Genomic DNA, 13,962 nt, shown 5'->3' on the forward strand with positions numbered 1-13,962 from the left:
AGGTGGAGTCTTTACCAGCTGAGCCAAAAGGGAAGCCCAAGAATACTGGAGTGGGTAGCCTGTCCCTTCTCCAGGGGATCTGCCCGACTCAGGAATCAAACCAGGGTCTCGTGCATCGCAGGTGGATTCTTTACCAACTTTTCCAGCCACCAGGAAAGCCTGATTCTGGGCTCCCAGCAAACTGCACGCCCCTGACTTGGAGCCAGACCGCCGGGCACAACCCCTCCATCGTCTTGTAGGAAATGGGCATGGTGAGGAACTGAACTCCCAGGTTGTGACGAAGATTCGTCAGTTACTGCCTTCACTGCTCAAGGTCGTGGCCACGTGGCTGGGGTCAGCGTCGGAGACCAGGAGTGTGCCAGGTGGGGGAAGGGAGAGTGGATTCAGCCCTTTCAGGGTTTTCCTGTTTAGGCGCTGCCCGCCCTGCCCCTGTTGCTGGGAGTCGCCTAGTTCCCGACTGCGGAATAGAGCGGAAGCCTCCAGCTTCCCTGGGCAGTTCCTGTCCCCGTGTTTTATTTGTGTGAAAGTCGGCCCCTGGTCAAGAAATGTCCCAGCATAGGGACCTTTACCGGAATGTCAAGGACTCATTCACTTTGGTTTCTTAGCACTTGGTCTCGAGCGCTGGAGTCCAGTGAGCTGAGGACTTACTTCTTCCTGCGGTTCTGACACCTACAGACAAGAGCTCAGCCTCTGGAAACCCCCCTCGAGTGTAGATTTAGTTGAGCCCCCCTCCTGGAGACCCCAGAGTCAGGAAAGCATCACAGGACATCAGTGGTGTGGCCGTTACAGCCTTTGAGGGTCGCCTCAAAGCAAAATACAAAGCTAGCCAGGAAGCCTGGGGTGGGCATGGCTGACTGAGTTAGAGTCAGCCGGTGCCTTTAATTCTTTTAAAAATTTCTCTTAACACTGTGTTCCATTTGAGCCCCGGGATTTGAATGCTACAGATGGTAGGATGCAGATAGCGGGGGTCGTGGTAGCCTCAGTAAAAGTCCCTGCTACAGCAGGACACATTAGTGAATGGAACTACGTGTTGTTGGTATGCAAACCACCCTGGGTACCCTGGCTGTTGGGCTGTTGCTCCTGCTTCTCTGAAAAAGCTGGTGTAAATGGAGAAACAGCTGCGCAAGCAGGCAGAGCAGGAGTGAAGCTGCAGAGGCCACCCTGCGGTGAGAGGAGCAAGACGGCCTGCCTGGGAGTGACCGGGCAACGGGCCTGGACTGACCGGCCATGGGCCTGGGAGGGCCGCCATGTGGCTGAGTGACTAGTCTGAAGCTTAAGAGCCTTTGAACTTAGTTTGGAGGAAGAAGATATTTGAGAGGGCATGGCCAGATGGTGGGATTGTTAGTCCGTTTCCTAGAACATAGGTGATCCTGACGAGTTGAAATAAATAAGCTATTTGTGCATATCTTATTACATTGGAACAAAATAAACATCCCCCCCCCCCAGAATGGAAATGTGTACATCATTTCCTTCTAATGACAAAAATATGAAGGTTTGCTATATTTTTGAAAATAGACCAAATGGAAATGTGTAAAGTAGAGCACACCTTCTGTGGAGTAGGTACCCCTGTGAACCCACCTATGTGCTCAGGCCCAAGGCTCCTCCCTCTGAGAAACTGTCTTACAGAGCGAGGACCCTTTGTGATGGGCCTGGTCACCTCTTCAGTTCAGTTCAGTTGCTCAGTCATGTCCAACTCTGCGACCCCACGGACTGCAGCACGCCAGGCCTCCCTGTCCATCACGCACTCCTGGAGCTTGCTCAGACCCATGTCCATCGAGTCGGTGATGCCATCCAACCATCTCATCCTCTGTTGCCCCCTTCTCCTACCGCCTTCAATGTTTCCCTGCATCAGGGTCTTTTCCAAGGAGTCAGTTTTTCGCATCAGGTGGCCAAAGTATTGGAGTTTCAGCTTCAGCATCAGTCATTCCAATGAATATTCAGGACTGACTTCGTTTAGGATGGACTGGTTGGATCTCCTTGCAGTCCAAGGAACTCTCAAGAGTCTTCTCCAACACCACAGTTCAAAAGCATCAATTGTTTGGCGCTCAGCTTTCTTTATAGTCCAACTCTCACATCCATACATGACTACTGGAAAAACCATAGCCTTGACTAGATGGACTTTTGTTGGCAAAGTAATGTCTCTTCTTTTTAATATGCTGTCTAGCTTGGTCATAGCTTTTCTTCCAAGGAGCAAGAGTCTTTTAATTTCATGGCTCCCCCAGTTTATCTGGTCTGTAAATTTAGATCTTGTGAATTAGGTTATCTGGAAGAGGTACACCTAAAACCTGGTGACCTTCCAAAATGTACATGAATGTTCTCTCCTGCCTCTGCACTGTTTTCATGGTTCTAGTGAGTTGCCTGAACACTGCATTGTCCTTTTGTAAAGATGACAGCACATAATTATGTGTATTAACTGCCACTTTTAAGGGAAAATGGGAAAATTGCATTATGGTCTAATTTTTATTTCTTCTTTTTCCTTCCTTAAGCTTCGCTTGGGCTTGGGTAGGTAATTCTCTGAAATCTCAAAAACAGTGTTTTCTTTTGAAATACATTGTTTGGAGAGAAGCTTTTCATTTCATCCCTGCCTTTGTCTCTTTAACTGTTTTTAGCTGTGGACCTGATGGTTTGTTGCGCTCGGAGGTAATCACGTGTTTGCTTAGTTCGGAGAAGCCAAACCTCTGTTAACTTTTTGTTTCCCTGAAATTGACCGGTAAAAAGTTAGGGTTTATTTTTTGTTGCTTTTGTTAAAGTATCTTTGGAAATTACAAGATACAGGTTACACAAAGCTCTTAACAAAGCTTGCCTGAAATAAAAGCAGATCTGTGTTTCCGCCAGGCTTACTCCTGAGCCTGTCCTGGCCTTTGCACCTTTTAACATGCTTGCGTCTTGGCTGTTGCTCTCTGCAGGTTCACGAGTGGCGTTTTGGACAGGGGGCCTGGCGTGGGAGCCCAGAGCCGGTGTGCTGAACTGCCATCGCCCCAGCCCCACGAGCGTCCGGGAAGGTCTGTGGGTGCCCCCCCGTGCCAGCCCAGGGGAGGCAGCCCTGGAAGCCGTTCTCAAGAACTTTTGCCCCAGGTGTAAAAGACTCCAGCCCTGTGAAGATGCTGAAACAGATCCTGTCAGAGATGTACATAGATCCTGATCTGCTGGCAGAGCTGAACGAGGAACAGAAGCAGATCCTGTTCTTCAAGATGAGGGAGGAGCAGGTCCGCCGCTGGAAAGAAAGAGAAGCAGCAATGGAAAAACAGGAGTCCTTGCCAGTGAAACCCAGACCCAAGAAAGGTAAGTGGAGCTTGCTTCTCCTGGGAGCCCAGGCGGCAGGCTGCCTCCCGGCTCCTTTTCACATTTCACACTGGTCAGCAGCTAGCCGGGTTCGAGGTCTGGTTTGGCAGGTGGACTCTCAGTGTTACTGAGCTTTTCATGGTGCAACTGATGAACCGGAAGTCTCCATGCTTGTGCAAGTACACGCACATGCACAAGTACACACACACCACACACACACACGATCAGAAGTACTCAAGTGGCGAGGCTGAGAGCAGATGTCTTTCTTGAAACTGGACTGACCTTCAGCTGCAGTAAAAAGTCACGTGGAGCTGGACTTGAGGGGCATTCAGGAGGGGTCCACCTCCTCTTGTCCCAGATGCCTGGTATTCTGCTTTGCTGGGCTTAGTCGCTCAGTCGTGTACGACAATTTGCGACCCCATGGACTGTGGCCCGGCGGATACCTCTGTCCGTGGGGATTCTCCAGGCAAGAATACTGGAGTGAGTAACCTATCCCTTCTCCAGGGGAGCTTCCCGACCTAGGAATCCAACCGGGGTCTCCTGCATTGCAGGCGGATTCTTTACCAGCTGAGCCACCAGGGAAGCCCCTGCCTGGTGTTCTGATGCCAGCATGCAAAGTCTTTATGTTTGCATCTCTCTAGAGATGCTGTTTCCATTCTGTAGACTCTGAGAGATGTTTCTTTGAGTTTTCTGTTTTTAGGGACATTCACTTTCAAGATGCAAATACTACTAAAAGGAAAAAAGGTCATAGTGCCAATTTTTCTAGTGTGAGTTCACCTTTCAGATGTACTACTTCTTCCTGACCCAAGGAATCCCTGGTAGCTTGATGGTGTCTTTGGGACCATGGACGAGAAGGAATTCCTTGTACATCAGGGTTAAAGCATATACACACAGAGACGTGGGAAAGCACATGTTAGTGCACACACACACCTTCCCACACACACTCTGTTATGGACAAATACCCGTGGTTTTCGAAAAAAACAGTTTTCAAGGTCACTTAGAGAGGCATTCAAAGATCAATTTCTCTTCATTTTTCATTAAGCCAGGAAAAATAAATTTGATAAAACCATTCAGGGTTTCAAAGATTGAGAAAATTAATCTCCCTTGTATGCACAGACTCAAAAAGGAAGTCAGTTTAGTGACCTTTTCCTTGCACTGTCTTTTATTAAAACCTTTCTCCAATTAAGGTTTTATAGTGATATGGAAATAAATATGAGTACTTCATTTATTATTATTATTATCACCAATGGCAGCTCTTTATTAAACCCCTGTTTTGTCAGACACCATGCAAAGCACTTTTACATACATTACATGTCATCTTCATGATATTTCTCCAAAACAGGTATCAGTTGTCCTATTTTACACATGGAGAAGTGCAGTAATCAATGCAAGGTCACACCCCAGTTGGTACCCAGGTCTACTGGGCTTCACAGTACTCTACACTCTCCAAGGACATCCTTGGTTTTCCTTCTAGCGGTAACATGTCCATACTGAAGCATGAGCCTGTATATTTCTGATCTGGCTTCTCCATTTCCTTGCATCCTTTGGTCTGAGTTAACCAAGTATAATGGGGCCTCTTGGCACCATATTAGTTGTGAACGTGACATGCAGACGTGGTGGGTGACTGTGAAGACTGGGGAAGCAGAGAGGCTCTGTCCCCGGGAATCGGTGGCCTGGAGCTCTTTGAGAGACTTTGGGTTTCTCATGTTTGCTGAGTTGGTCTCCTCCTGGTGATGTAAGATGAAGTTCTTTGCTCAAATTCTTCCTTTGCGGGTTGTAGGTTTTTCCCTTTCGTCTCTTTAAATGTACTGTGCTACTCCCTTCTGTCCTTTAGAAACATCAGCTGCTAGCCTCATGGGACTTCCCTCGTGTGCTACTTGTTGCTTCTCCCGTGCTGCGTGCTCAGTCGCTTCAGGCGTGTCCGACTCTTTGCGACCCCATGGACTGTAGCTCACCAGGCTCCTCCGTCCATGGGATTCTCCAGGCAGGAGTACTGGAGTAGGTAGCCATTTCCTTCTCCAGGGGATCTTCCCCACCCAGGGATCAAACCCACGTCTCTCTTGCGTCTCCTGCATTGGCAAGTGGATTCTTTAACCCTGTCACCACCTGGGAAGCTTTTCCCTTGCTGCTTTTAGTATTCTCTCTCTATCTTTATTTTTTGTGATTTTAATTACAGTGAGTCTTGGTATGTTCCTCTTTGGGTTCATCCTCTGTGGCAGTGGTCCCCAACCTTTTTGGAAGCAGGGACTGGTTGTAGGGAAGACGGGTTTTCCGCGGATGGGGATGGTGGGGGGTGGTAGTGTGAGTGATGGGGAGCAATTGCAGCTTGGGGGTTGGGGACCCCTGCTGTTTGGAGCTACGTGCATTTCCTGGGCTGAGGTGACTATTTCCTTTCCCAGGCTAGGGAAGTTTTCGGTTATTATGTCCTCAAATATTTTCTCAGGCTCATTCTCTCTCTTTTTTCCTTCTGGGCCCCTATAATGCTAACATTAGTGCCTTGATGTTGTCCTCAAGGTCTCTTGACCTGTCCTCATGTCTCTCCATCCTTTTTTTCTGCTCAGCAGCAGTGATTTCCACTCCTCATCTTCCAGCTCGCTGATCCACTCTTCTGTATCATTTAGTCTACTCTTGATTCCTTCTGGTGCATTTTTCATTTTAGTTATTGTATTCTTCTCTGGGTGTTCTTTATATTTTCTAACTCTTTGTTTAAAAATTCTGACTTCTCGCTCTGTGCACCTGCGGTCCTCCTGAGTTCTCGCATCATCTTTACAAGCACTGCCCTGAGCTCTTTCTTGGGTAGAAAGCTTATCTCCACTTCCTTTAGTTCTTCTGGGGTTTTATCTTCTTCCTTCATCTGGAACGTGTTCCTCTGCTGCCTTGTTTTTTTTTCCTTTTTTTCTAAACTGTTATTTGTATTTTTATGTGTGTGGTGGGTTAGTTACGTTTCCTGACCTTAAAGAAGGGCCCCTCTGAAGATGTTCTGTGTGTCTTAGAGCCCTCACCCCTCTAGATGCTTAAGCCGTATGCTCTACGGATTTTCCCTAAGAGGCCTGCGTGGGCCCTTCTCTTGTGGGAGGCTGAGCCCGTGGGCCATCAGCTGGCTTGGCTGGCTCCTACATCGGTTGATTCTCAGGCCCTGCCTTGTCTGAATGCTCCTGGCTGTTGGTTAGGTGGCTCTGGTCACAAAATGACTGGTTGAGGAATCCTAGGGGGTCCAGGAGCTAGTGCTGGCTCACTGGTAGGTGGAATCAGGGTCCCAAGGACTCCAGGGGGGTTGCCCACCCACGGACAGGTGACATTGGGTCCTGAGGGTAGTGCTGGATTATTGGCAGGCAGAGTCCGATCATGGAATCTGGCCACAGGGCCCAGGATCCCAGAACTCATTTCAAATCATTGGGCAGGGGTGGGGTGGAGGGTGGGGGGCTGTTTCCCGACACAGTGGGTATGGCGTCTGGGGTGTTCTGAAGCTTGTGTTGGCCTCTAGTGGGCAGGGGCCACGGCCTGGCTGGTCCCTGGGTAGGGTGTGCCCTGCTGTGGGTGGCCTGGATCTGCAGGCTGTGTGATGGTAGTTTTCTTGCCGTTGGTGTCTGCCCCTGGTCGGTGAGGCTGGTCTGGAGACTAGTGCAGCTTCCTGGAGGAAAGGGCCAGTGTCTGCCCGCTGGTGTGTGGAGTTAGGTCTTGGCCGTCTGGTGGGCTTGGCAAAGTCCAGAGGCGTGTCTAGAGTCAGCTGTGAGCACAGGAAGTCCTTACGGCCTGCTCATAGCTGGGGCTGCATTCCTACTCAGTTAGTTGTTTGGCCTGAGGCATCTCAGCACGGGTTGCATGCAGGCTGTTGGGTGCGGCCAGGTCTTGGCACTAATGAGCCAAGATGGCAGCTGCCAGCAGCAGTGTCCTCACGATCAAAGGTCCCCAAATATGTTTGCCTCCAGTATTTATGGGCTCAGGGTGACCCGTAGCCATCCCCTCCTCCCTGGGAGACTCTCCAAAACCAACAGGTAGGTCTTGCCCAGACTCCTATCAAATGACTGCTTTTCACCCTGGGTCCTGGTATGTGTGAGATTTCGTGTGCACCCTTTAAGAGTGAAGTCTGTGTTTCCCCCATTCCTGTGGAACTCCCCAAATTAAGCCCCGCTGGCCTTCAAAGCCAAATGTTCTGTGGGCTCATCTTCCCAGAGTAGGACCCCTGGGCTGCGGAGCCTGACCTGGGGCTCAGAACTCTCACTCCGGTAGGAGAAGCTCCAGTCTGTGGCTCACCCACCTTGGGGTATCTGTCTCATTGGGGTATCTCATCGTGGTTCCTTTTCTATGTTTTTGGTTGGAGAAGATCTTTTCTTGACGGTTCTGGTCTTTTTCATGGACGGTTTTTCTGCAGATAGTTGCGATTTTGGTGTGCTCGTGAGAGGAGGTGAGCTCAGGGCCTTTCTGCTCCATCATCTTGCACAGTCTCCTGTTGGTTTTTTAGTAGGATTGCTAGAAAATGTATAATTACAGGCGGCGCTCCCATTGGACAGCACTGCTCTAGACTGTAAACGTGGCACCAAGCAGAGCCGATTGAGCTGCTGGTGTGTTAGACCCTGAACTCCGTGCTTAAATCTATCATCTCATGAAATAACCGCAGCCAAGCCTGGAGCTGAGTTACTTTCACATTTCACAGGTGAGGAAAGGGAGACGGAGGGACCTTAACTGACTTGCTCAGGGCAGCAGCTGGTCAGTGACCCTGAGTCTGACTCTCCCATAGCTGGCACTGTTAACCAACGTTGTTCCTTGTTCAGCCTACCTGGCACTTCGAGCTTACCTGGAGCTTGGTAACAGTTGCCATTGTCTGCAGGTGGCCTGCACACGTCTGAACGTGTGCTTATGTGGGTGTCCTGCCGAGGAGCCTTTATTCCGTGAGTTTTCTTTCCGGTCATGCACAAAGAGGAGACCTTTACTTGGTAGAGGCTGCCCAGCACTGGACACCTCTCCAGCTGGTGAAGAAGAAGAAGCCAGGCTCTGGTCACTATGGGCAGTGACTGAGAGGCTCCGTGTGCATCCTTGAAACAGGCTTGGGCTTGTGAAATTTCACTTGAGGATTCTCAGACGAGCTCCTTTATGCAGAGCCTTCCCGTTTCAATGAAATGATGACAAGGCCCTGGTGTGTGCCATCTCCCATGTCTACTTCCTCCCCGCCCTTCCCTCCTGACTCAGCACAGTGACCTCTGTTGCTGGATTCAGTTCTCAGCTCGGTTGATTCCTCAGCCGAGTGACTTGCCTCTCAGAGTCTCTTCGCGTCGTGATCTCTTGCTGTCTCCATGACTGTTTTCTTTTACATCTCTGCCTGACGCTGAATACCTGTGTTCCCCAGGGGAGCCTCACTCTACCCTGGTGGTTGGTAACCTTCAGGTGGGATTGAGGGTCCCTTAGACTCCGTGCAAAACTTACTGAAAGCTTGGACCAGGAAAATCCGTACAGAGGACATTTGCTGCAGAGTTTCCCAATGTTGACAGATTCCCTGAGCCTCATTCACAGACTCCCTGACCAGGTTAAGGTCAGGGTCTCTGTATTCCCTCCCTGGGAGATCTCTTCTTCTCTTTATGGAATCTCACACCTGTATTTCTGAAACCAGACCTCTTATCTGAGCATTGGTCTCATGTCAGTTACCCAACGAGCATCTCCTCTCAGAAGACCCTTGGGCCCTTGATGCAAAGCCAGGTTCTTCAGCATCATCCCAGCTCTCCCCCTCGTCCTCCAGGCCTGCTCCTGCCTCTCAGTCTCCACCATGATCTGTGGCCGGCTTTCCTTTGAGTCACCAGAGCTGGAAGCCTGGGAGTCCCCTGGTTACTCCCTGTCTCAGCACACTCCCATTGCTCCATCCCATGGAGGTTCTCCCTACCAACCTGCAGGGCTGTTAGCAAGTGCCAGGCAGAAGCCTTGTGTTGGTGTCATTTCATTTAATCTTTATAAGAATCCAGGGAGGTGAACGTGGCCCGCCACCTGATTCTTACAAATAAGGAAACAGACGTGGAGAAAGTGACTTGGGCGGGTCACCGGTGGAGTCCGGGTTTGAACGTCAGATCTGAGTCTGCTCTGAGCCGCTCGTCCCAGCCTGCTCTGGGCTCTCTCTGGGCTGGATAGTGTGACGGCCTTGGGTCTCACGTGTTTAGTGCTGGACTCGGATGCCCACTTGGATGCTCCCTCTCACCCACTGGAGCCGTGGACCAGCTGGCCTCCCTCCCGAGTGACCTACTCACTTGTCTGTGCCACCACCTGCTGCCCGGGATGGTGGCACCCTGTGGGTTCTCCAGCTCCCTTTCTGTCCCTTTAGTCTCTAGAATAAATATTTTCAAAGTTTTAAAACATAGGCTCGCAGAATTATTACCGCACTACCTTCAGGGAAGTCCCCATAGGGCTGGGCCTTACTGTGCTAAATTGCTTCAGTCATGTCCCGATTCTTTTGCAACCCTATGGCTTGTAGCCCTCCAGGCTCCTCTGTCCATGGGATTCTCAAGGCACGAATACTGGAGTGGGTTGCCATGCCCTCCTCCAGGGGATCTTCCCAACCCAGGGATCGAACCCGCATTTCCTGCGGCTCCTGTATTGCAGGCAGATTCTTTACTGCTGAACCACCAGGGAAGCCCGTGACTGGGCCTTGGTCTTCATTAAAACCCACGTGGGGCTGGTGCTGTCCTGCTCTGCACGGCCGAGACGGTGACCACATACCCAGCAGTGCATCAGAGGTGGCTCTAAACACAGGTTTTACTGCCTCACAGGCCGGTAAGGAACTCTGGTTCCATTGCACCAGCTCTACGATCCCAGACAAGTAACTTACCCTCCCTGAGCCTTGATTTCCTCATGGCCGAGTAGGGTTGCTAACAGCCTTGGTGATGCTCTACGTATTTCAAGGCACACCTGACACGGGCATCGGTCAGAAGGAACGTGGCCATAGCACCCAAATCCCGGAGGCCCTGCCTGCTAGGCAATTGCCCTCTGGTTTCTGGGTCAGAGATGGGTGACCACGAGGAGCAGCCAGAGTGGTGGGCAGTTCCTGGGGTGTTGTGAGTTCAGGCAGCATATGGACACTACAGCCCAGCGTCGGTAGAAGTCACATATATGCCCAGGAGTGGGGCTTCTGGGTCATATGGTAGCTTTAGTTTTTTAAGGAACCTCCATACTGTTTTCCATCGTGGTTGTACCAACTTTGGTTCCCACCAACAGTGTAGGCAGGTTTCCCATTCTCCACACCCTCTCACCATTTATTATTTGTAATCTTTTTGATGATGGCTGTTCTGACCAGTGTGAGGTGATACCTTATTGTAGTTCTGACTTGCATTTCTGAAATAATTAGTTATGTTGAGCATCTCTTCATGTGCCTGTTGCCCATATGTATGTCTTCTTTGGAAAAACATCTGTTTCGGTTCTCTGCTCACATTTTGATTGGGTGGTTTTTTGTTTTGTTTTGTTTTTGGTATTGAGCTGTATGAGCTGTTTATTTTGGAAATTAAGCTTCATTGGTCACATTGTTTGCAAGTATTTTCTCCTGATCCATAGGTTGTCTTTTCACTTTGTTGATGGTTTTCCTTTGCTGTGCAAAAGCTTCTAGGTTTGATTAGGTCCCATTTGTTTATTTTTGCTTTTATTTATTTTTGCCTTGGGAGACTGAGCTAGGAAAATAGTTAGGATTTATGTCAGAGAATGTTTTGCCTATGTTCTCTTCTGGGAGTTTTGTGGTGTCATGTCTGACAGTTGTGGATTCTTGGTTGGTCCCTCAGACCAAGAACATGGAATTAATCCTTTTTGAGCACTTGCCTGTGAGTTCAGACTCATCGCCTCTGTTTTATCAAAGAGGAAACTTGGACTGGAGAAATAAAGCGACGTAAACACTGGGATTTTAGTACAGCTTTCTGGAGTTATGCAACACAGGCCCTCCGTGTAAACCCTTTCGCCGGGCATCCGGGGCCTGTGCCAGGCGGGCCCCTGCTCCCCTTGTGACGTCAGCCCACGGCCAGGAGGCTTCTCAAGCCTCGCCAGCTCTGGCGGAGACCCCGGTTCCACGTGCCCCCTCGCTGGTTCCCATCTCTGGGCTTCGGTCCTGCTGTTCCTCATGCCCAGCACCAAACCCACTCTGTTCTCTGTCTAAATTCCATACCCAGGCTCCCCAGCTGAACTCCAGGAACTTCTTATTTCTTCTCTGTCCTTTCAAAGCTCCCTGCCTTCTCTGAATCCTCGTTGGATGTAGTCTCTCCTGATCAGAGTGTGTACCCCTGCCCACCCACCCCCATCTCTAGAACTTTAACACCCCTCCGTCAGCCAGGTGGCTCAGGCGGTAGAGAATCTACCTGCAATGCAGGAGACCTGGATTAGATCCCTGGCTCCCCTCCGGGAAGATCCACTGGAGAAGGGCATGGCAACCCACTCTAGTATTCTCTGCCTGTAGAATCCCATGGACAGAGGAGCCTGGTGGGCTACAGTCCATGGGGTCGCAAAGAGTCGGACATGACTGAGTGACTAACATCATCGTCTCAGTCCTGCTACTTTCGTAATTAACTAGTGGTTCAGCGCCTGCCTCCTTTAGCTGGAACGTGAGTCCCTGAGAGCCAGGACTGGTCTGTCTTGTTTGCAAGTGTCTGCAGCGCATCCACCTCAGGGCCTGGCATGAAGTAGACAGGTGGCGAAGTTCTTGAAGTCGGTGACCTGCCGCCTTGTCCTCCTCTCCCAGGCCCTGTTGATCTGCAGGAGGGTGTCTCACCCCGCAGCACCCAGCTCTGCACCCCACCAGCCTTAGGGACGCCGTGGGAATGTCACGGGAGACAGCCCTCCCTGTCTTGACACTCCCCTTACTAGAATGACCCCTCTCCCTGGGTTCAGCCCCTGCAACCAGCAGTGAACAGGGTTATTCTAGGAGCTTCCCCATGTCTCACACCCCGGGCGTGTCATCTCTCACGGCTGGTGTGAGTCCCTCAGCTGCCACGCCCATCAGCAGCACAGAGGGGCGGTTGCACCCGCCTCTGCTGAGCGCCGTCGTGTGTCAGACACCCAGGGACCTGCCCCCACGGCTGCCTCCCCCGACGGCTGTCCTCCGGAGCGGATGTTAGCATTCCCGTTGTGTGGACAAGGAGATTAAATGATTTGTCCAAGTCGTATGGCTAAGTGGCAGGGCTAGGGTTTAAACCAAAGCTGGTTTGACTCTAAAACGCATGCCTTGGACCCAGCAGTGAATCCTAGGAAGATGGTGGACATGCCGTGCCCTAGAGCAGCTAGGTCGCAGGGAGATTCTTAGGCTTCAGAGGTTCAGGTGTCTGATGTTGGCTCCATTACCCTAGAGATAACGCAGACAGTGGTCTCCCCATCTCGGGTCTTGACTTATAAAAAGGGCATGTGCAGAACCCACACTCATCATGATTTAAAACAGACAATCCAGCCACTACCCTGGAAGGCTGCTTGCTCAGAGCACGTTGGACGTGCTTCGCTTCATCTGATCCTCAAATACTTGAACGGTGGAAAACCTCCTAACCCACGGCCGAAGATACTTGTTCAAACCAGATTCTGTTTTGCTTGCAGACAACGGCAAATCCGTTCACTGGAAACTGGGAGCCGACGAGGAGGTCTGGGTCTGGGTGATGGGCGAACACCACCTGGACAAACCCTACGACGTGATCTGTGATGAGATCCTCACCGAGAGGGCGAGGCTGAAGGCCGAGCAGGAGATGCTGGAGCTCAGGTGTGGACCCGCGGGCCCGGGAGGGCCCAGCCAGGCTGGAGGGGGCAGCCGTGCTTCTTGGCTGATAGAGCCTGCGGGGGGGCCAGGTGGGTCTCGAGGGCATGCGGTGGCTTCCAGTTTCTGGAAAGTTCTCCCTTCCGACCTCGGGGACCCGCTTCACGCACGACGCCACCACGTCGGCTGTTCCGCGTCCCCATTGGGATGTTGTGGATGAGGTTCCCCCGTGACCCTGGGCTTCCGTAACGTTGAGCGAGGGCAGCGCAGTCGTGGGAGTGAGTGAGGCTCCAGGACCCCCTCGGGCTTCAGACTCCAGGGCGGCCGCCGAGGAGAGCAGGCCTGAGGGGGTCTGTCCGTGCTGGGCGCTCAGGGACGGACCAGGAGCTTGCAGTGCAGGAGGAGAAATGGGTGGCCACGCAGGCTGTGTGTGCTGTGACTCAGGCCAGGCAAGGGCTCCCATCGTGATTCCAGGGGGAGAACCTTGAAAGGTAAGCAGTTGTCCAGCTGCAGGAGGTCAGGTGGGAGAAGGCAGGCAGGAGGTCATCAGGACCCCTTGAGAGAGTGCATTTGATACGCGGGGTGATGGTGAATCCTTCTGCGTGTTTGGGGTGCACGTGGATGCTGGGGGCCGTGCTCTCTTGTGCCTCGAAGGCCAGATTTAGGGCTCTGGATCTCATTCTGTGGACAGTGAGGAGCTGCTGGATGAGGAAGTGACAGAATCAACTGCAGGCACAGGGAGGTCCCTTGGGGGGTAGACATGGGGCAGGGGGTGGGTCCCCTCTGCCGGGTGCTAGGGTGGCTTCTGGGCCCCCACCCCCGAGTGCGGGCAGCCCCACATGAGTGGAGAAACAGGAGCAGGCAGGGGGCCTCTGTCCCGTGCCCCAGAGCTGTGACTTCACAGCTGCAGATGGGCGCACAGGAAAGAAAAAGGGACTCCGCTGCTGAGGACACGAAGGCTGCGTGCTCTGTTCTGCTCTGTTCTGTTC

At 51.6% G+C, this 13,962-nt stretch overlaps 1 protein-coding gene across 4 annotated transcripts in view; it reads left to right on the top strand.

Moving 5' to 3' along the window:
- SH2D4A (SH2 domain containing 4A) overlaps window positions 1-13,962 on the top strand; it is a 58,613-nt gene that overhangs the window by 3,124 nt on the left and 41,527 nt on the right. For 2 of the 4 annotated variants that reach the window (XM_081524347.1, XM_081524348.1), the window contains exons 2-4: window positions 2,907-3,002; window positions 3,076-3,282; window positions 12,820-12,979. In XM_081524347.1, coding sequence (XP_081380473.1) covers window positions 3,102-3,282; window positions 12,820-12,979 — 341 coding nt within the window. In that variant the 5' untranslated portion in view covers window positions 2,907-3,002; window positions 3,076-3,101. Of the gene's footprint in view, window positions 1-2,906; window positions 3,283-12,819; window positions 12,980-13,962 lie in introns of all 4 variants that reach the window. The other 2 variants (XM_081524349.1, XM_081524350.1) reach the window with 1 other exon arrangement.

This window comes from Giraffa tippelskirchi, chromosome 8 (genome assembly GCF_054371585.1).
Source record: "Giraffa tippelskirchi isolate mGirTip1 chromosome 8, T2T-mGirTip1v1.2.pri, whole genome shotgun sequence".
In the NCBI taxonomy this organism is placed as follows: Eukaryota; Metazoa; Chordata; class Mammalia; order Artiodactyla; family Giraffidae; genus Giraffa; species Giraffa tippelskirchi.